We start from the raw sequence: 22,997 nt of genomic DNA, 5'->3' as shown, positions 1-22,997 counted from the left end.
CCTGTGAGATCTGTGAATTTAAGCTCCATTGGCTACCAGAGCGGCAGCTATAAAAATCAAGACAGCAGACATGTGGTCAGGCTCTTTTCTGAGAAATACTGGTGACCTGGAGTAAGGCAGAGGGAGAACATAAAGATGGCACCCACCAGCCATTGTAGTCTCTGGAGAGTACTGCAGTTGGCCCCTAGATGTATGTTAGATGTGAAACCTGGCCCCTCCAGCTGCAGCTATTAAGATAAATAGGTAGGTCTCTTTAGTGAAAAGACTAGGTATGTTTTACTCTTTTGCCTCTGCACTGGGCCCTGGGTGTTAGCCATGGTAAGGCCACATAAGTCCTTTAAGAATGGTCTTTGAGTTAGAGCACCTGGGTGGCTCAGTCAGTTAAGTGCCCAGCTTTGGCTCAGGTCATGATCTCACATCTCATGGGTTTGAGCCCCACATTGGGCTCTGTGCTGACAGCTCAGAGCCTGGAGCCTGCTTCAAATTCTATGTCTCCCTCTCTCTGCCCCTCCCCCACTCACACTTTCTCCCTCTCAAAAATAAACATTAAAAAAAAAAAAAAGAATGGTCTTTGAGTTTGCGATAGCCTTATGGATTTGGTAGATACAAGCCCCATTGGTTTTCAAAGTTAGATGTTTTGGGGGCTAATCTTTCAGACAGAAGTCTTAAAATTCAGGCCACCAAATACAAGGTCCAAACTCTTTTCTCCTCAGAGAGAAGCCAGAAGTTGTGAGTTTCCTTCTGGTTGTGTGTTGCCATGCCAGGGGTGAGGTTTATGGCAAGATTGTGTCTCAGCCTCTCCTTGTTTCAATGTGGGTTTTTTCTTGTTCGCCCAGTGGGTAGGAGTAGTTCAGCTGGTTTCTGGTGTGGAATAGTAATCAGCCTTAAAAAAGAGGGAAATCCTTCCATCTGCAACACCATTGATGAAACTGAAGGACATTATGCTAAATGAAATAAGGCAGACATAGACAAATATTCCGTGATCTTACTTATATGTAGGATCTAAAATAGTCAAACTCCTGGAAGCAGAGAATAGAATGGTGGTTGCTAGGGTGAGGAAGAAGTGAGGAGATGTTGATCAAAGGGTGTAATGTTTCAGTTATACAAGATGAATAATTTCTGGAAATCTAATGTATAGCAGTATAATTTAGTTGCCAATGTTGTATACTTGAAATTTGCTAAGAGGATAAATCTTACGTGTTCTCACCACAAAAGGAAACAAAAAAATAAAATGGTAATTATATGAGGTTAATTAGTTTGACTGTGGTGATTATTTCACAATATATAGGTATATCAAAACATTAAGCTGTACCCCTTAAATATATACAGTTTTTATTTGTCAGTTATACCCCAATAGAGCTGAAATAAACCCTACAAACTCTGTATGCATTAAACAATGACCCCTCATTTCTCCCCTCCCTCCAAGTCCCTGGCAACCACCATTCTATTTTTTCTATCTGTGATTCTATTTATTCTAAGTACTTGATATGAGTGGAATCATACAGTATTTGTCCTATTATGACGGGTTTAGTTTGCTTAGCATAATGACTTCAAGGTTAATCCATTCAAGGCTCATCCATGTTTTAACATATGTCAGAATTTCCTTCCTTTTTAAGACTGAAATATATTCCATTATATGTGTATACCATGTTTTGTTTATCAATCAATGGACATTTGGGTGGTTCTGCTTTTAGGCTATTGTGAATAATCTTCCCTAAACAGGGGCACACAAGTATCTATTAGTGTCCCTGCTTTAATTTTTTTTTTGAGTATATACCCAGAAGTGAGAATTGTTGGATAACACAATAATTCTATTTTTAATTTTTGAGGAACTGCCAAATCATTTTTCACATTGGCTGCACAATTTTACATTCCCACCACCCCTGTACAAGGGCTCTAATTTCCCCAAATTCTCACCAACTTCTTTTATTTTTTAGAATCACCACCCTTGTAGGTGTAAGGCGGTATCTCATTATAGTTTTGATTTGCATTTTCCTAATAAGTAGTTATGATGGATATCTTTTCATGTGCATATTGGCAATTTGTATATATCTTCTTTGGGAAAATGTCTGTTTAAGTCCTTAGGCTTTTAAAAAATCTGGTTGCTCATTTCATTGTTGTTCAGCTTTAGGAGTTATTTGCATATTCTAGATATTAATCTCTTATCAGATATATGATTTGAAAATATTTTCTCCTGTTCTGTGGCTTGGCTTTTTTTACTCTTGATTGATTAGTGTCCTTTGATGCATAAAAGTTTTAAATTTTCATGAAGACCAATTTTGTTGTTGTTGTTGTTGTTGTTGTTGTTGTTGCCTGTATCATTGGTGTCATAGCCAAGAAATCATTACCATACCCAATGCCATGAATATTTTCCCCTATTTCCTTCAAAGAGTTTTATAATTGTAGCTCATACCTTTAGATCTTTGATCCATTTTGAGATCATTTTCATATATGGTGTAAGATAAGTATCCAATTTCATTCTTTTGCATGTGATACCCAGTTATCCCAATGCCATTTGTTGAAAATCTGTCCTTTTGCCATTGAATGGTCTTGGCCTCCTTGTATAAAATCAGTTAGCCATATATAAACCCATTTATTTCTGTGTTCTACATCCTATCCATTGGTCTATAGGTTTTATGCTAGTACCACACCATTTTAATTACTATAGCTTTATAAGAAGTTTTGAAATCAGGAGGTGTGTGAGTCCTCAACTTTATTCTTCTTTTTCAAGATTGTTTTGAATTTCCAGGGTCCCTTGAGATTCATATAAATTTTAAGATGTTAAAAAAAAATCCATTAGGATCTTGACAGAGATTTCATTGAATCTGTACTTTGGATAATGTCATTTTAACAATATTGTCTTCCAATCAATATTTATATACATGGGATATCTTTCCATTTATTTATGTCTGCTTTAATTTCTTTCAGCTGTTTTTTAAAAAATTTATTGTCACGTTAGCTAACATACAGTATGTACAGTGTGCTTTTGGTTTTGGGGGTAGATTCCTATGATTAATCACTTATATACAACACCCAGTGCTCATCTCAACAAGTGCCCTCCTCAATGCCCATCACCCATTTCCCCCCTACCCCACCACTCCCATCAACCCTCAGTTTGTTCTCTGTATTTAAGAGTCTCTTATGGTTTGCCTCCCTCTCTGTTTGAAACTATTTTTGTCACCTTCCGTTCCCCCATGGTCTTCCATTAACTTTCTCAAGTTCCACATATGAGTGAAAACATGTGATATCTTTCTCTGACTTATTTCATTTAGTATAATACCCTCCAGTTCCATTCACGCTGTTCCAAATGGCAGGATTTCATTATTTCTCATTGCCAAGTAGTATTCCATTGTATATATAAACCACATCTTCTTTATCCATTCATCAGTTGATGGACATCTGGGCTCTTTTCATAATTTGGCTGTTGTTGAAAGTGCTGCTATAAACATCGGGGTACATGTGCCCCTATGAATCAGCACTCCTGTATTCTTTGGATAAATTCTTAGTAGTGCTATTGCTGGGTCATAGGGTAGTTGTATTTTTAATTTTTTTTAGGAAATTCCACACTGTGTTCCAGAGCAGCTCCACCCACCAACAGTGCAAGAGGGTTCCCGTTTCTGTACATCCTCATCAACATCTGTTGTTTTCCGAGTTGTTAATTTTAGCCACTCAGACTGGTGTGAGGTGATATCTCAGTGTGGTTTTGATTTGTATTTCCCTGATGATGAGTGATGTTGAGCATCTTTTCATGTGTCTGTTGGCCACCTGGATGTCTTCTTTGGGAAAGTGTCTGTTCATGTCTTCTGCACATTTCTTCACTGGATTATTTGTTTTTCGGGTATTGAGTTTGGTAAGTTCTTTACAGATTTTGAATACTAAACCTTTATCTGATATGTCATTTGTAAATATCATCTCCCATTCCATCAGTTGCCTTTTAGTTTTGTTGATTGTTTCCTTTGCTGTGCGGAAGCTTTTTATCTTGATGAGGTCTCAATAGTTCATGTTTGCTTTTATTTCCCTTGCCTTTGGAGAAGTGTCAAGTAAGAAATTGCTGTGGCTGACATCAAAGAAGTTGTTGCCTGTTTTCTCCTTTAGGGTTTTAATGGTTTCCTATCTCACACTTAGGTCTTTCATCCATTCTGAGAGTTTATTTTTTATGTATGGTATAAGAAAGTGGTCCAGTTTCATTCTTCTGCATGTTGCTGTCCAATTGTCCCAGCACCGTTTGCTAAAGAGACTGTCTTTTTTCCATTGCATACTCTTTCCTGCTTTGTCAAAGATTAGTTGGCCATACATTTGTGGGTCCAATTCCAGGTTCTCTGTTCTATTCCATTGATCTGAGTGTCTATTTTTGTGCCAGTACCATACTGTCTTGATTCCAGCTTTGTAGTAGAGTCTAAAGTCCAGGATTGTGATGCCTCCTGCTTTGGTTTTCTTTTTCAATATAATTTTGGCTATTTGAGGTCTTTTGTGGTTCCATACAAAATTTAGGATTATTTGTTCTAGCTTTGAGAAGAATGCTGGTGGAATTTTGATAGTGATTGCATTCAGTGTGTAGATTGCTTTTGGTAGTATTGACATTTTAACAATATTTTTTCTTCCAATCCATGAGCATCGTATGTTTTTCCATTTCTTTGTGTCTTCTTCAGTTTCCTTCATAGGTTTTGTATAGTTTTCAGCATACAGATATTTCACATCTTTGGTTAGGTTTATTCCTAGGTATTTTATTGTTCTTGTTGCAATTGTAAATGGGATTGATTTCTTGATTTCTCTTTCTGTTGCTTCATTATTGCTGTATAGAAATGCGACTGATTTCTGTACATTGATTTTGTATCCTGCGACTTTGCTGAATTCATGTATCAGTTCTCGCAGCTTTTTGGTGGAGACTTTAAATGTAGAGTATCATGTCATCTGTGAAAAGTGAAAGTTTGACTTCTTCTTTGCCAGTTTGGATGCCTTTTATTTCATTTTGGTGTCTGCTGAGGTTAGGACTCCCAACACTATGTTAAACAGTGGGGAGAGTGGGCATCCCTGCTGTGTTCCTGATCTCTGGGGGAAAGCTCTCAGTTTTTTCCCCTTGAGGATATTAGCTGTGGGCTTTTCATATATGGCTTTTATGATTTTGAGGTATGTTCCTTCTATGCTGACTTTCTTGAGTTTTTTTTATTAAGAAAGGATGCTGTATTTTGTCAAATACTTTTTCCACATCTATTGACAGTATCATATGGTTCTTGTCCTTTCTTCTATTAATGTGATGTATAACATTGATTTGTGAATATTGAACCAGCCCTGTAGCCCAGGAATGAATCCCACTTGATCGTGGTGAATAATTCCTTTGATATATTGTTGAATTCGATTTGCTAGTATCTTGTTGAGAATTTTTGAATCAGTGTTCATCAGGAATATTGGCCTGTAATTCTCCTTTTTAGTGGGGTCTCTGTCTGGTTTGGGAATCAAGGTAATGCTGGCTTCATAGAATGAATCTGGGAACTTTCCTTCCATTTCTATTTTTTGGAACAGCTTGAGAAGGATAGGTATTAACTCAGCTTTAAATGTCTGGCAAAATTCCCCCAGGAAATCATCTGGCCTAGGACTCTTATTTGTTGCAAGATTTTTGATGACTGATTCAATTTCTTTGCTGGCTGTGGGTCTGTTCAAATTTTCTATTTCTTCCTGTTTGAGTTTTGGTAGTGTGTGGGTATCTAGGAATTTGTCCATTTCCTCCAGGTTGTCCAGTTTGTTGGCATATAATGTTTCATAGTATTCTCTGATAATTGTTTGTTTTTCTGTGATGTTGGTTGTGATCTGTCATTTTTCATTTGTGATTTTATCTATTTGGGTCCTCTTCTTTTTGAGAAGTCTGGCTGGGGGTTTATCAATTTTGTTAATTTTTTTAAAAAACGCAGCTCTTAGATTCATTGATCTGTTCTGGTTTTTTGGATTCCCTATTGTTTATTTCTGCTCTAATCTTTATTATTTATCTTCTTCTGCTGGCTTCATGGTTTCTTTGCTGTTCTGCTTCTAGATCCTTTAGGTGTGCTGTTAGATTTTGTATTTGGGATTTTTTCTTGTTTCTTGAGATAGGCCTGGATTGCAATGTATTTTCCTCTTAGGACTGCTTTTGCTGTATCCCAAAAAGTTTGAACTGTCATGTTTTCATTTTCATTTGCTTCCATATATTTTTTAATTTCTTCTTCAATTGCCTGATTAACCCATTCATTCTGTTTAAAAAAATTTTTTAATGTTTATTTTTGACAGAGAGAGAGAGAGAGAGAGAGAGAGAGAGACAGAGCATGAGTGAGGGAGGGGCAGAGAGGGAGGGAGACACAGAATCTGAAACAGGCTCCAGGCTCTGAGCTGTCAGCATAGAACCTGATGCGGGGCTCAAACCCATGGACAGCAAGATCATGACCTGAGCCAAAGTCGGGCGCTCAACCAACTAAGCCACCCAGGCACCCCAACCCATTCATTCTTTAGTAGGATGTCCTTTAACCTCCATGCATTTGGAGGCTTTCCAAATTTTTTCTTGTGTTTGATTTCAAGTTTCATAGTGTTGTGATCTGAAAATATACATGGTATTATCTCAATTCTTTTATATTTGTTGAGAGCTGTTTTGTGACCCAGTATGTGATCTATCTTGGAGAATGTTCCATGTGCACTTGAGAAGAATTTATATTCTGCTGCTTTTGGATGAAAAGTTCTGAATATACTTGTCAAGTCCATCTGGTCCAGTGTATCATTCAAGGCCATTGTATCTTTATTGGGTTTTTTTGCCTAGATGATCTGTCCTTTGCTATAAGTGGAGTATTAAATTCCCCTATAATTACAGTATTCCTATCAATAAGATTGCTCAATTGATTTATATATTTGGGAACTTTCAAGTTTGGAGCATAAACATTTACAATTGTTAGGTCTTGATGGATAGACCTCATAATTATATTATGCCTTTCTTCATCTCTTGTTACAACCTTTAGTTTAAATCTAGTTTGATAGAAGTATGGCACTTCAGCTTTCTTCTGACTTCCAGTAGCATGATGGATGGTTCTCCATCCCCTCACTTCCAATCTGAAGGTGTCCTCAGGTCTAAAATGGGTCCCTATGGACAGAATATAGATGGATCTTGTTTTTTTTAATCTATTCTGATACCCTATGTCTTTTTATTAGAGCATTTCATTTACATTCAGAGTTATTATTGAAAGATATGGACTTAGTGTGATTGTGTTATCTATAGGTTTCATGCTTATGGTGATGTCTCTGTTCCTTTGTAGTCTTTACAGCATTCCACTCACAGAGTCCCCCTTAGGATCTCTTGCAGGGCTGGTTTAGTGGTCATGAATCCCTTCAGTTTTTGTTTGTCTGGGAAAGCCTTTATCTCTCCTTCTATTCTAAATGACAGACTTGCTGGCTAAAGGATTCTTGGCTGCATATTTTTCCTATTCAGCACATTGAATATTTCCTGCCACTCCCTTCTCGCCTGCCAAGTTTCAATGGATAAGTCTGCTACTACCCTTATGTGTCTACCCTTGTAGGTTAAGGCCCATTTGTCCCCAACTGCTTTCAGAATTCTCACTTTATCTTTGTATTTTGCCAGTTTCACTGTGATATGCCATGGAGAAGATCTATTCTGATTAAATCTGAAGGGAGTTCTCTGTGCCTCCTGTATTTGGATGTCCATTTCCTTCCCCAGATTAGGGACGTTCTCAGCTATAATTTGTTCAAGTAAACCTTCTGCCCCTTTCTCTCTCTTCTTTTCTGGAACTCCTGTGATATGGATATTATTATGTTTCATTGAATCACTTAGTTCTCTAATTCTTTTCTTATCTCTCTTTTTCTTGGCTTCATCATTTTCCATAATTTTATCTTCTATTTCACTTAATTCTCCACTGCCTCCTCCATCCTTGCTGTGACTGCATCTAGTTTATTTTGCACCTCAGTTACAACATTTCTTAATTCTTCATGACTATTTCTTAGTTCCTTGATCTCTGCAGCAATAGATTCTCTGCTATCTTCTATGCTTTTTTTCAAGCCCAGCAATTAATCTTATGACTATTATTCTAAATGCTTGCTTAGTTATATTGTTTATATCTGTTTTGAGCAATTCTCTAGCTGTCATCTCTTCCTGGAATCTCTTTTGAGGAGAATTCTTCCATTTTTCATATTGGCTAGTTTTCTGACTCTTATGTGTTTTAATAGCTTGTTATGAGGCCTACACTTGTGAGCATTACTATATCAAAAAGGGATCCTACACTGTCCAAGGCCTGGCCTTTCAGGAGGTGTTTTTGGAGAGTGTTTCATGCTCTTGTTGTTGAGACTCTGGTTGCTTTATCTCCCTAGTAGTGGTGGTTTGGACCTTCTACCAGGTGTGCTTTCATTTTTTTGTTGAAGTATCCCTGGAAAAAGTTTAAGAAAAGGATGAGGATGGTGGAAGAGGCCTTATCACATACAAAGAGAGGAATGACAGGGGCAGGGAAAAGGAAAAGAAAAAAATTGACCAGGCAGAGAAACAGAAACTGTATGGCTTGGTCCCAAGAAAGAGAGAGGAAAATAAAGAAGAAAGAGATACAGAAGAGGTGTAAAAAGAATGGATTGAAAACGTCTGCTTAAACAAACCAACAACTGGAATAACCAGACAAGAGAAGGGAAGAAATAAGAGGAAGAAATATATATACACACACATACACACACACATACACACATACACACACACACACACATAAAATAAGAATTGACCAAGAATCAAATCAGAGAATGCAAAACTACTGTACCAATATCTACCAGTGCCTTGGTAACTGCTGCCTGCGCTGGTCTGAAGGAGGGGCTGTCTGGTTTCATCAGTGTCCATCTTGCTCTAGTAGATATGCAGTTACCAGGCATGGAGGGGCATGGTTTGGTGTAGGTAGGTACCACCTCCACTGTGGGCCCGATGTCTGTTCCCTGAAACCCCACCTTGTTGGTGATGGGAGAAAAATGGCAACACCCCAGTCTCGCCTCCTCAGACTGGGTGTCCCAGACCACTCTATTCAGGCTATCCTCACAGTGCCTCGAGGGCATGAGTAGGCTGATTCTGTTCGGCTCCGCAGTCTCCTGTGCCTCCCAGGTGTTCAGCTGGGATTCAAACCCCAATGTCTTAAAGGATCCCACTCCATGTGCCCTGGTTCTGGGGAAGAGCTGCTCTGCCCAGCTACTAAGGGCCTCTGGCTCCTCACAGTGCCAAGAGGATGCCAGCTGGCCACTATGTCTTGCTCCACTGGCTCCCGTGCCTCCCTGGTGCTTGGCTGGGATTCGAACTCCAATGACTTAAAGGATCCCACTCAACATGCCCTAGTTCTGGTGTACTGTCACTCTGGGGTACTGTCACAAAGGCCCTCTGGGTGGCAGGGGGGTGGGGGTGGGATGCAGGGTCTTTTGTCCTTGGATTGGCTATTTTCCTTCTTCTCACAGCACTCAAGAGAGAGGTTGCTCTCTCCAACTGCACCTGGGAGCTAGATACTGAGCCTGGGGCTGACTCCCCTCCTCCCCAGGCACTCGAACAGGGCGGAGAAAGCCCCACAGTTAGAAATTGGTTCTTTCTCTGTTTTTTTACGATCCCAGTTACCTGATTTTTTTCTTGTCCAAATACAATCCTGCACTTCCACAGCCGCTCTTTCTCTTCCTTTTGTCTCTCCACAGAAGGGGATCCCTCCCCTCTGTTCCTACGCTGCCCATTTTATCTCTGCCGGTTTGCAATCACACACCTATGACCCAACCCGTTGTCCCGTTGTTATAATGTAAACCACGTCTTCTTTATCCATTCATTAGTTGATGGACATTTGGGCTCTTTACATAATTGGGCTATTTTTGATAGTGTTGCTATAAACATTGGGGTGCATATGCCACTTTGAATCAGCATTTTTTTTTTTTTTTGCATCCTTTGGATAAATTCCTAGTAGTGCAATTGCTGGGTCATAGGGTAGTTCTATTTTTAATTTTTTGAGGAAACTCCATACTGTTCTCCAGAGTGGCTGTACCAGTTTTCATTCCCACCAACAGAGCAAAAGGGTTCCCCTTTCTCCACATCCCTGCCAACATTGGTTGTTTTCTGAGTTGTTAATGTTAGCCATTCTGACAGGTGGTGAGGTGGTATCTAATTGTAGTTTTTATTTGTATTTCCCTGATGATGAGTGATATTAAGCATCTTGTTATGTGTCTGTTTTCTCTCTGGTGTCTTCTCTGGAAAAGTGTCTATTCATGTCTTCTGCCCATTTTCACTTCCCATTTTGTTTTTTTGGGTGTTGAGTTTGGTAAGTTCTTTATAGATTTTGGATACTAACCCTTTATCTAATATGTTATATATCATCTCCCAGTCCATCTGTTGCCTTTTAGTTTTGTTGATTGTTCCCTTTGCTGTGTAGAAGCTTTTTATCTTGTTGAGGTACAATAGTTCATTTTTGCTTTTATTTCTCTTGTCTCTAGTGACATGTTTAATACGAAGTTGCTGTGGCATACATGAAAGAGGTTGCTGCCTATTTTCTCAGGCAGGATTTTGATGGTTTCCGGTCTCACATTTAGGTCTTTCATCCATTTTGAACTTAATGTTCTGTATGGTGTGAGAAAGTGGTCCAGTTTCATTCTTTTGAATGTTGCTGTCCAGTTCTCTCAGCACCATTAGCTAAAGAGACTGTCTTTTTTTCCATTGGTTACTCTTTCCTGCTCTGTCGATAATAAGTTGGCCATATATTTGTGAGTCCATTTCTGGGTTCTCTATTCCACTGATCTATGTGTCTGTTTTTGTGCTAGTACTGTACGGTCTTGATGATTACAGCTTTGTAATACAGCTTAAAATACAGGTGATGCTTCCAGCTTTGGTTTTCTTTTTCAATATTACTTTGACTATTCAGGGTCTTTTGTGGTTCCATACAAATTTTAGGATTGTTTGTTCTAGCTCTGTGAAGAATGCTGGTGGTATATTAATAGGGATTACATTGAATGTGTAGATTGCTTTGGGCAGTATCAACATTTTATAACAATATCTGTTTTTCCAATCCATGAGCATGGAATAGTTTTCCATTTCTTTCTGTATTCTTCAATTTCTTTCATAAACGTTCTGTAGTTTTCAGCATACAGAACTTTTACATCTTTGGTTAGGTTTATTCCTAGTTATGTTATGGTTTTTGCTGTAATTGTAAATGGGATCAATTCCTTGATATCTCTTTCTGCTGCTTGATTATTAGTGTATAGAAATGTAACTGATTTCTGTACATTGATTTTATCCTGTGACTTTGCTGAATTCATGTATCAGCTCCAGCAGCTTTTTGGTGGAGTCCTTTGGGCTTTCCATGTAGAGTATCATGTCATCTGCGAAGAGTGGAAGTTTGACTTCCATTTGCAATTTGGATGCCTTTTATTTTGTTTTGTTATCTGATTGCTGAGGTTAGGACTTCCAACACTATATTGAACAACAGTGGTGACAGTGGACATCCTGTCATGTTCCTGATCTTAGGGGAAAAGCTCTCAGTTTTTCCCCATTGAGGATGATATTACCTGTGGGACATTCATATATGGTTTTTATGATGTTAAAGTATGTTCCTTCTATCCTGACTTTCTTGAGGGGTTTTATCAAGAAAGGATGCTGTATTTTGTCAAATGCTTTTTCTGCATCTGTTGAAAGGATCATATGGTTCTTATCCTTTCTTCTGTTAATGAGGTGTATCACATTGATTGATTTGTGAATACTGAAGGAATCCTGCATCCCAGGCATCAATCCCATTTGATCATGGTGAATAATTATTTTAATATACTGTGACTTTGAAGTGCTAGTATCTTGGTGAGAATTTTTGCATCCAGCTTCCTCAGGGGTATTGGCCTGTAATTCTCCTTTTTAGTGGGGTCTTTGTCTGGTTGTGGAATCAAGGTAATGCTGGCTTCATAAAATGAGTTTGGAAACTTTCCTTCCATTTCTATTTTTTGGAACAGTTTGAGAAGAATAGGTATTAACTCTGCTTTAAATGTCTGGTAAATTTCCCCTGGGAAGCCATCTGGCCCAGGACTCTTATTTGTTGGGAGATTTTTGACAACCCATTCAATTTCTTTGCTGGTTAGGGTCTGTTCAAATTTCCTATTTTTTCCCATTTGGGTTTTGGGAGTGTGTGAGGGTATAGGACTTTGCCCGTTTCTTCCAGGTTGTCCAGTTTGTTGGCATATAAGTTTTCATAGTATTCTCTTATAATTGTATTTCTGTGGTGTTGGTTGCGATCATTCCTCTTTCATTTGTGACTTTATCTATTTGGGTCCTCTCTCTTTTCTTTTTGAGAAGTCTGGCTAGGGAGTTATCAATTTTGTTTATTCTTTCAAAAACCAGTTCTTAGTTTCGTTGATCAGTTCTGCGGGGGGCGGGGGTTGTTGTTGTTTGGATTCCATATCATTTATTTCTCCTCTACTCTTTCTTCTTTCCCTTCTTTGGTTGGCTTTGGGCTTTATTTGCTGCTGCTTTTCTAGCTCCTTCAAGTGTAAGGTTAGGTTGTGTATTTGGGACCTTTCTTGCTTCTTGAGACAGGCCTGAAATGCAATGTACTTTCCTCTTAGGACTGCCTTTGCTGCATCCCAAAGGGTTTGGTCTGTCATGTTTACATTTTCATTTGCTTCCATGTATCTTTTAATTTCTTCTTTAATTTCTCGGTTAACCCATTTATTCTTAAGTGGGATGTGTTCTTTAACCTCCATGTATCTGGGTGCTTTCCAAATTTTTTCTTGTGGTTGATTTCAAGTTTCATAGCATTGTGATCTGAAAATACACATGGTATGATCTCAATCTTTCTGTACCTTTTGAGGGCTGTTTTGTGACCCAAAATATGATCTATTCTGGAGAATATTCCATGTGCACCCGAGAAGAATGTGTATTCTGCTGCTTTAGGATGGAATGTTCTGAATATATCTGTTAAGTCCATCTGATCCAGTGTGTCATCAGAGCCATTGTTTCCTTGTTGATTTTCTGCTTAGATGATCTGTCCACTGTTGTAGGTGGAGTATTAAATCTCCTACACTAGTGGTATTATTATCAATAAGTTTGCTTACGTTTATGCTTAACTGATGTATGTATTTGGGTGCTTCAAGCTGGGGACATAAATGTTTGCAATTGTTAGATCTTCTTGATGGATAGACCCCTTCAATTATAATATAATGCCTTTCTTCATCTCTTGTTCAGTCTTTGTTTTGAAACCTAGTTTGTCTGATATAAGTACGACCTCTCTGGCTTTCTTTCCACATCCATTAGGATGATAGATGGTTCTCCATCCCCTCACTTTTAATCTGCAGGTGTCCTTAAGTCTAAAATGAGTCTCTTGTAGGGGTGCCTGGGTGGCTCAGTCGGTTAAGCGGCCGACTTCGGCTCAGGTCATGATCTCGCAGTCTGTGAGTTCAAGCCCCGCGTCAGGCTCTGTGCTGACAGCTCAGAGCCTGGAGCCTGTTTCAGATTCTGTGTCTCCCTCTCTCTGACCCTCCCCCATTCATGCTCTGTCTCCCTCTGTCTCAAAAATAAATAAACGTTAAAAAAAATTAAAAAAAAATGAGTCCCTTGTAGGTAGTGTGTGTATATATATACCTATATATATATATAGGTATATATATACACACACATACATACATACACACACACATATATACATATATATGCTGATATATATGCAGATATAGATATAGATATATAGATATATATCTTGCTTTTTGTCCATTCTGATACCCTATGTCTTTTGATTGGAGCATCGAGTCCATTTACATTCAGAGTGATTATTGAAAGGTATGAATTTAGTGCCATTGTGTTATCTGAAGACTTTGTGTTTCTGGTGATGTTCTCTGGTCCTTTGTAGTCTTTGCTGCTTTCCACTCAGAGAGTTCCCCTTACAGTTTCTTGCAGGGCTGGTTTAGTGGTCAGACTCCTTTAGTTTTTCTTTGTCTTGGAAAGTCATTATCTCTCCTATCCTGAATGACTGCCGTGCTGAACAAAGGATTCTTGGCTCTGTATTGTTCCTATTCAGCACACTGAATATTTCTTGCCACTTCCTTCTGACCTGCCAGGTGTCAGTGGACAGGTCTGCTACTAACCTTATGTGTCTACCCTTGTAGGTTAAGGACCTGTTGTTCCTAGCTACTTTCAGAATTCCCTCTTTATCTCTGTATTTTGCAATTACAAACCTTTTTTATTTATTTATCTTTGTATGTCATAGTGTTGACCTGTTTCTGTTGATTTTGAATGTAGTTCTCTGTGCCTCTTGGACTTAGATGTCTGTGTCCTTCCCCAGATTAGGGAAGTTCTCAGCTATACTTTGTTCAAATAAACCTTCTGCTCCTTTTTCTCACTCTTCTTCTTCTGGGACTCTTATGGTATGGATATTGTTTCATTTCATGGAATCACTTAGTTCTCTAATTCTCCTCTCGTGATCCAGTAATTTCCTTTCCCTCTTTTTTTAGCTTCATTATTTTCCATAATTTTATCTTCTATTTCACCTATTCTCTCCTGTGCATCTTCCACCCTAGCTGTCACTGTATCTAGTTTATTTTGTATCTCAGTTATGGCATTTTTTGATTTGTCCTGACTAGTTCTTAGGTCTCTGATCTCTGCAGCAAGGGTTTCTCTCATGTCTTCTATGCTCTTTTCAAGCTGCTATTAGTCTAATGAGTGTTGTTCTAAAGTCTTGTTCAGATATGTTTATACCTGTTTTGAGCAATTCTCTGTGATTTCTTCTTGACCTTTCTTTTGAGGAGAATTCCTCTGTCTTGTTATTTTGGCTTATTTTCTGTCTTTTGCGTGTTTTAAAAGCTTGTTATGTGTTCTGCACCTAAGAATACTTCTATATGAAAAAGGTGTCATACACTGTCCACTGCCTGGCACTCCAGGAAGTGTTTTTGGTGTATGTTATGTGCACTCTGCTGTTGTGGTTTGGCTGCTCTATCCCATTGGTCAGTCCTCTGCAGAGCTCCTCCTTGCTTGTAGCGGGGGAGTGTTTGCACCTTCAACCATATGTGCTTTGAATTGTTTGTCGAAATAACCTTGGGGGGAAAAAAGGAAAAGGGAGGGGTAAACTTGATCCTATAAAAAGAGAAAAATGGAAGGGGAGAAAAGAAATCCAAACAAAGAATCACAAAAGTATAAGCCTAAATTCAGAGAAAGAAACAGGAAATTAAAGATGAAAGAGAGAAGGTGGAAAAAGAATAGAGTAAAAATGTCTGATAAAAAATTAATATATATACATATAATAACATTTGACCAAAAACACGTCAGAAACTATGAGCCTGATTCCAAAAGAAAAAAAAAAAGGAGAAGGTAAAAAGAAATAGAAAAGCAAAGAAAAAAAAAACACAACAGTTGTCTGCTGATGCCTGGGACTGGTGGCTGTGCTGGTCTGGACGAGAGGCCAGCTGCATTGGATCAGTCTTGGCTCCCAGTAAATAAGCAGTTGCCAGGTACCGAGGGGTGGGGTTTGGTGTAAGTGGGTCCCGCCTCCACTGGGGGCCACTGTGCTGCTCTCTGAAGTCCTACAGTGTTGGTGTTGGGGAGAAAAATGGTAACACTCCACTGTCTCCTCCCCAGACCAGATATCTCAACCCACGCTGTTCAGGCAGCTCTCATAGAATAGTAAGGGTGCTCAGTTTTCCCTGCTCTACAGTTCTCCCACATCTTCTACCCTGGGCTGGGATTCAAAACCTAAAATCTTAAAGGACCCAGCTTGGTGCAGCTCCTTTCCCCCCATTCTGGAGTAGAGCCACCCTGCCCTGCTGATAAAAAGGCCTTTGGCTGTACCTGCAGGGTCTTTTGTCCTTGGGGAGGCAATAAGCCCTCTTCCCAAAGTATTCTGGGAAGGGGACTATTCTCTCCCAGGACACCCCTGAGATTGTCACACCACAGTATATACTCCTGGGCCAGCTCCCTCCTCCCCAGGAGCGTGCTTCACAGTTCTGGAGAAAGTCACACGCTTCTGAAACCTCCGAGTTTCAGCTCCTGAGGCTGTTTTCGAAAGAGAAACTGGAACTCTCTGTATTTCTTGTTCCCCAGTCTGTGGTCCAGAGAGGTTTTCCTCTTGTGCTGAGTAACAGCATTTTCACAGCTCCTCTCTCTCTCTCTCTCTCTCTCTCTCTCTCTCTCTCCCCCCCCTCCCTCCCTCCCTCCCTCCCTTTTGTGTCTCCACAGAAGGGGATACCTCTCCTCTGTGCCTATGCCATTTTATCTCCCCCAATTCACATCTGCACACCTCATTCCTGCCAATCTGCCTCCCTCTAACTGTGGAGATCCTTCTGGCCCTCCGCAGATTGATTGCCTGGGTGCTCCAAGTAATCTGACCTCAAAAGAGCTGTGTTTGGGGGATGAGGAAAGTCACAGTCTCCCTACTTCTCTACCATCTTAACTCCCTTCCACCAAACCTAGTTTTATGTAATAAGTAAATTGATCTTTCTACTTGGCTTAAAAATGGAGCCCTAGTGACAGTTTAAAATGACTCAGTGTTGATCATTCTGGATATTTTCCTTGGCCTCAATATACCTTTACAATCTCTAGATTCACATCCTCTTTAATATCCACTGGGTGTCTAAGAGAAATCTCAAATGCATCATTCCCCAAACAGTTGAACTCCTGATCTTCCACCCTCAAAACCTGCTTTACTGCATCTTTCTAGAGAATGGCAATTATATTTGTTTCCTTAGGCCAAATTCTTGAAGTCATCCCTAAATCCTTTCTCTTGCACACGCCACATCCAATCCATTGGCAAATTTTGTTGATTATACTTTCAAAGTATATTCAGATTCAGTTATTTCTCACCATCTCCACTGCTACCAGCCTGGACCGAGCCTATCATCATCTTGCACTTGGGTCGTTGGAGTAGTTTTCTTTTTTTTAATTTATTTTGAGAGAGACAGAGTGAGCAGGGAAGGGGCAGAGAGAGAGGGGGGCAGAGAATCTGAAGCAGGCTCTGCACTAACAGCAGAGAGCCCTATGTGGGACTTGAACTCACAAACTGCGAGATCATGACCTGAGCCAAAGTCAGACTCTCAACCGACTGAGCCACCCAGGCACCCCAATGGAGTAATCTTAATTGGTCTCTATACTTCTACTCTTGTCCATCTTTCCCCATCTCTATCCCCTTAGTTTGTTTCCAGCATAGCAGGTAGAGTGATCCAGTTAAAACCTAAGATAACGTCACTTCTCATTCCTTGCTCTTATTTTTCAGTGGCTCCCTATTTCACTTGGAATAAAAGCCAGTCCTAAGAATGGCTGAGGATGTCCTATATCACTCTGCTGAAGACACATTGATCTCATTTCTCCTCAAACATCTAAGGTACTCTTGCCTCAGGGCCTTTGTACATGCTATCCATTGCCTGGAATCACTTGCCTCAGGCACCCAAAAGGGCTCACTCTCTTAGCCACTTCAGGTTTGGGCTCATATAACACTTAGAAAGGTCTACCCTGAAAAATCTTATTTAAAATTGCCGACTCACTCTTACCCTTACTCTGATCAATCACTTTCCCATAGCATTTTTCACCTCCTGACATGCTGTTACTTATTTAATAGTCTCTTCCTCCTTCAGTGACAATGTAAGCTCCGTGATGGAAGGGATTTTTTGGTTGTTCATTCACTGATGCATCTTCAACACCTAAAACAAAGCCCAGTGTATAGACAAAACTCAATAAATATTTTGAATGAAATACTAGAAAGTTTTTTAAAGCAGCTTTATTGTGGAATATTTAACATATAATAAACTACAGATATTTAAAATGTAATATTTAATAAGCTTTTAGTAATAAATCATTACCACAACCAAGAAAATGAACGAATACATCACCAATAAAAGTTTTCTCGCTGCCTCTTGCCCTTCTCTGAATACCACAACCCCAGGGACCACTGACCTGCTTTCTGTCACTATAGTTGCATTTTAAGAATTGTATATAAACTGAATCAGTAATGCATAGTTTTTGACTAGCTTCTTTCACTCAGCATAATTATTATGAGATTCTCCCATGCTGTTATATCAGTAGTTTATTCCTTTTTATTGCTGAATGGTATTCCATTGTATGGATACACCACAATTTGTCTAGCCATCCGTTGTTAGACATCTGGGTTTCTGGTTTGGGGCTCTTATAAGTATTTACAAATGCTATCAAATATTTGTGTGCATTGTACATATCTTTGTGAGGACGTAACACTTTCGTTTCTCTTGAGTAAATGTCTAGAAGTACGATAGCTAGAGCAATGTTGAGTGTATGTTTAACTTTTTTTTTTTAATTTATTTTGAGAGAGTGAGCACAAGTGGTGTAGGGGCAGAGAGAAGGGGGGGGCAGAGGATACCAAGCAGCCTTCTCCACTGACAGCAGAGAGCCTCATGCGGGGCTTGAACTCATGAACCATGAGATCATGACTTAAACTGAAGTCAGACACTTAACCAACCGAGCCAGCCAGGCACCCCTGTATGTTTAACTTCTTAAGAAATTGCACAATTGATTTGCAGAGCAGTTGTACCATTTTATATTCCCACCAGCAGTGTATGAGAGTTCTGCTTCCAACATCTCTACCAACATTTGGTTTGGTCACTCTTTTTCATCTTAACCATTCTAGTACATGTGGAGTGGAATCTCACTGTGATTTACAGTTGCGTTTCTGTAATGTTTGATAATGTTGAGCATCTTTTCCTGTGCTTACTTGCCATCTGCATCTCTTTTTGGGGAAGTGTCTGTTCAAATCTTTTGTCCTTTTTATAGTGAGTTTATTATTAGTTTTGTGACATACTTATATATTTATACATCCTTTATCAGATATATGTGTTACGCATAATTTCTTCTAGGTTATGCCTAGTCTTTTCATCCTAATGGTACCAGTCTTCAGAAGGCAGAGGTTTTTAGTTTAGAGTAAATGTACTTATTACATTTTTTCTTTTTCTTTTCTTTTAGTTTATTTATTTATTGAGAGAGAGAGAGAGAGAGAGTAAGCAGGGTAGGGACAGAGAGAGAGGAGAGAGAGAATCCCAAGCAGGCTCCATACTCTCAGTATAGAGCCCCATGTGGGGCTCGAACTCATGAACCTTGAGATCATGACCTGAGCCAAAACCAATAGTCAGACATTTAACTGAGCCACCCAGGTGCCCCTCAGATTTTTTCTTATATAAATCATGGGGTTAAAAAAATTTTTTTTTAATATTTATTTTTGAGAGAGAGAGAGAAGGAGAGTGCAAGCAGGGGAGTGCAAGCAGGGGAGAGGCAGAGAGTGGGGCGGGGGGGTGGGAAGGGGGAGACACAGAATCCAAAGCAGGCTCCAAGCTCTGAGCTGTCAGCACAGAGCCCAAGGCGGGGCTCGGAATCCATCAACCATGAGATCATGACCTGAGCCAAAGTCATGCGCTGAACCCACTGAGCCACCCAGGAGCCCCTATAAATCATGGTTTTGATGTCATTTCTAAGATCTTTGCTTACCTAAGGTAGCAGATTTTCTCCTAAGTTTTTTCCCCCACGAAGTTTTATAGTTTTGGGTTTTATATTTAGGTCCATAATCCATTTGAATTAAGTTTTGTATATAGTACAAGGTATAGACTTAAGTTTTGGGGGTTTTTGGCATAGTTATTCCAGCACCATGTGTTTAAAAGACTATTATTTCTTCACTGAATTGCCTTTGCACCTTTATAAGAAATCAATTCTCTTCGTATGTGTGGGTCTATTTCTGAACTCTTGATTCTGTTCCATGTATCTGCTTGACTCTCTTTATGACAAAATCATATTTCCTTGATTACTATAGCTTCATAGTAAGTCTTGAAATCAGGTAGTGTTAATTCTTCTTTGTCCCTTGGGTTAGAAGTATGTTAGGTTTCCAAATGGTATTTTCCAGATATCTTTATGTTACTGATTTCTAACTTAATTCTATATGGTCAGAGAACATACTTTATGTGACTTAAATCCTTTAAAATTTATTGGTGCTATTTTTGTGACCCAGAATATGGTCTGTCTTGGTAAATGTCCATGTGCACTTGAAAAGAATGTGCACTTTGCTATCGTTGGGTGGAATGTTCTGTAAATGTCAATGGGATCTAGTTGGTTAGTAGTGTTTTTTATTTTGTTTTGCTTTTTAAGTATATTTGACCCCCAATGTTACATTAGTTTCAGGTGTACAACATAGTGATTCAACTTCTCTATACGTTGTTAGGCTCACCACAAATGTAGCTACCATCTGTCACCATACAAGGCTATTATAATAAAATTGACTGTATTCCCTATGTTGTACCTTTCATCTCTGTGACTTATCCACTTTGTATCTGGAACCTGTGCCTCCCACTTTCCTTCACCCACCTTGCCATAGGGGAGAGGTTAGGTGTGAGGGGGGATGGGCACTCATCAGTTTGTTATAATTATGGGTGTTTTTCTGTTTTCATTTGTGTTTTAGAGTCTACATATTAAATGAAATCATATGGTATTTGTCTTTGACCTATTTCACTTAGCATGTAATACCCTTTAGTTCCATCCATTGTTGCAAATGTCAATTTCTCATTCTGTTTTATGGCTGAATATTCCCTTGTATATATATACTACTACTGCTTATCCATTCATCTATCGGTGAACACTTATGTTGTTTCCATGTCATGGCTATTGTAAATAGAGCTGCAATAAACATAGGAGTGTATAGATCTTTTTGAATTAGTGTTTTAGTTTTTTTTGGTTAAATACCCAATAGTAGAATTAATGGATCGTGTAATATTTCTATTTTTAATTTTTTGAGTAACTTCTGTATTGTTTTCCACAAGAGCTGAACCAGTTTACAAACTGACCAACAGTGCATGAGGGTTCCTTGTTCTCTGTCTCCTCACCAAGATTTGTTACTCTCTTTTTGATTCTAGCCATTCTGATAGGTATAAAGTGATGTCTCATTGTGGTTTTTAAGTTACAGGCCTTTCACCTCCTTGGTTAAGTTTATCTCCAGGTGGTTTTTTTTTTTTTTTTGGTGTGAAATTGTAAATGGAATTGTTTTCTTAATTTCTCTATTTCATTATTAATGTATAGAAACACAGTGAATTTCTGCATATTAATTTTGTGTCCTGCAACTTTACTGAATTCATATATCACTTCTAATAGTTTTTTGATGGAGTCTTCAGAGTTTTCTATGTGTAGTATCATGTCATTTGCAAGTAGTTTTTACTTCATATCAGTTTGGATACCTTTCATTTCTTGTCTCATTGCTGTGGGTAGGACTTCCAGTACTATGTTGAATAAAGGTGACAACAATGGGCATTATTGTCTTGTTCCTGATCTTAGAGGAAAAGCTCTCTGTTTTTCACCATTGACCATGATGTTAGCTCTGGGCTTGTCATATATAGCCTTTATTATGTTAAGCTATGATCCCTCTAAACCCACTTTGTTGAGAACACATGTTTAGTTTTGTGAAATGCTTTTTTGTCTTGACTGAGATGAGCATATGATTTTTATTCTTCATTTTGTTATTGTGATGTATTACATTGATTTGTGGATATTGAGCCATCTTTGCATCTCTGGAATAAATCCCATTGATTGTGGTGAATGATCCTGTTAATGTATTGTTGAGTGTAGTTTGTTAATACTTTGTAGAGGATTTTTGCATCTACGTTCATCGGGGATATTGGTCTATTGATATTGGATATTGATTTTTGTAGTGTCTTTGTCTGGTTTTGGTGTCAGGATAATGCTGGCCTCAAAGAATGAATCTGAAATCTTTCTTCCCTTTCCTATTTTTTTTTTTTGAATAGTTTGAGGAGAATAGTTATTAACTCTTTAAATGTTTGGTGGAATTCACTGGTGAGTCCATCTGGTCCTAGACTTTTGTTTGTTGGGAGTTTTTTGATTACTGATTCCATTTTGTTACTAGTCAGATTTTTTCTTTTTGATTTGGTTTTGGAAGATTGTATGTTTCTAGGAATTTATCCATTTCTTCTATGTTGACCAGTATCTTGGCATGTAATTTTTCATAGTAGTAGTCTCTTATAATCCTTTGTATTTCTGTGGTGTCATTTGTTGCTTCCCTTCTTTCATTTCTGATTTTGTTTCGGTTCTCTCTTTCTTGATAAGGCTGGCTAAAGGTTTATCAATTTTGCTTATCTTTTCAAAAATCCAGTTCTGGTTTCATTGATTTTTTTAAAAGATTTTTAACTATTGTTTATTGACTTCATAATTCAGCTTTTTAAAATTCAAGTATAATTAACATACAGCATTATATAGTTTCAGATATACAATATCATTGATCTTTTCTATTGGTTTTTAGTCTTTATTTCATTAATTTATACTCTATTATTTCCTTCCTTCTAACTTTGGGCTTTGTTCTTGTTTTTATAGTTCCTTTAAGGTTAGACTGTTTGAGAGTTTTCTTGTTTATTGAGATAAGCCTGTATCATTTTAAATTTCCCTTAGAACTGCTTTTGCTGGGTCCCAAAGATTTTGGACCACTGTGTTTTTATAGTTTCATTTGTCTCCGTGTATTTTTTAAAATTTCCTCTTTGACTTCTTCACTGATCCATTCATTGTTTAGTGGCATATTGTTTAGCCTCCATGTATTTGTGTTTCTTCCATTTTTTTCTTATAGTTGATTTTAATTATCTACTGTGTACAGAAAATATGCATGATAGGATTTCAGTATTTTTAAATTTATCAAGACTTATTTTGTGGCCTAACACATGAGCTGTCCTGGTGAATGTTCCATGTGCACTTGAAAAGAATGTGCATTCTGGTTTGGGATGGAATGTTCTGTATTTATCTATAAAGTCCATCTGGTCTAATGTGTTGTTCAGTGCCACAATTTCCTTGTTAGTTTTCTGTCTGGATTGTCTATCCATTTATGTAAGTAGGGTGTTAAAGTTCTCTATTATTATTCCCTACTGTCAATTTCTCCTTTCATAAATGTTAAAATTTCCTCTATGTATATAGGTGCTCCAGTGTTGGGTGCACTGATATTTACAATTGTTATATCCTCTTGCTGGACTGATCCCTGTATCATTGTGCAGTGACCTTTTTTGTGTCTTGTAAGTATTGC

At 38.5% G+C, this 22,997-nt stretch overlaps 1 protein-coding gene across 1 annotated transcript in view; it reads left to right on the top strand.

The window, feature by feature from the left end:
• GDPD4 (glycerophosphodiester phosphodiesterase domain containing 4) overlaps positions 1–18,239 on the top strand; it is a 182,759-nt gene extending 164,520 nt beyond the window's left edge. Inside the window, exon 18 of the mRNA XM_019449913.2 lies at positions 17,193–18,239. Within this exon, the coding sequence (XP_019305458.2) occupies positions 17,193–17,240 (48 nt within the window). The 3' untranslated portion in view covers positions 17,241–18,239. The remainder of the gene's footprint in view (positions 1–17,192) is intronic.
• The last annotated feature ends 4,758 nt before the right edge of the window (positions 18,240–22,997 follow it).

Source organism: Panthera pardus, unplaced genomic scaffold (assembly GCF_024362965.1).
Source record: "Panthera pardus isolate Hobbes unplaced genomic scaffold, ASM2436296v1 HiC_scaffold_12, whole genome shotgun sequence".
In the NCBI taxonomy this organism is placed as follows: domain Eukaryota; kingdom Metazoa; phylum Chordata; class Mammalia; order Carnivora; family Felidae; genus Panthera; species Panthera pardus.
The sequence above is the reverse complement of the archived record's forward strand: the minus strand, read 5'-3'. Positions and strand labels throughout refer to the sequence as shown.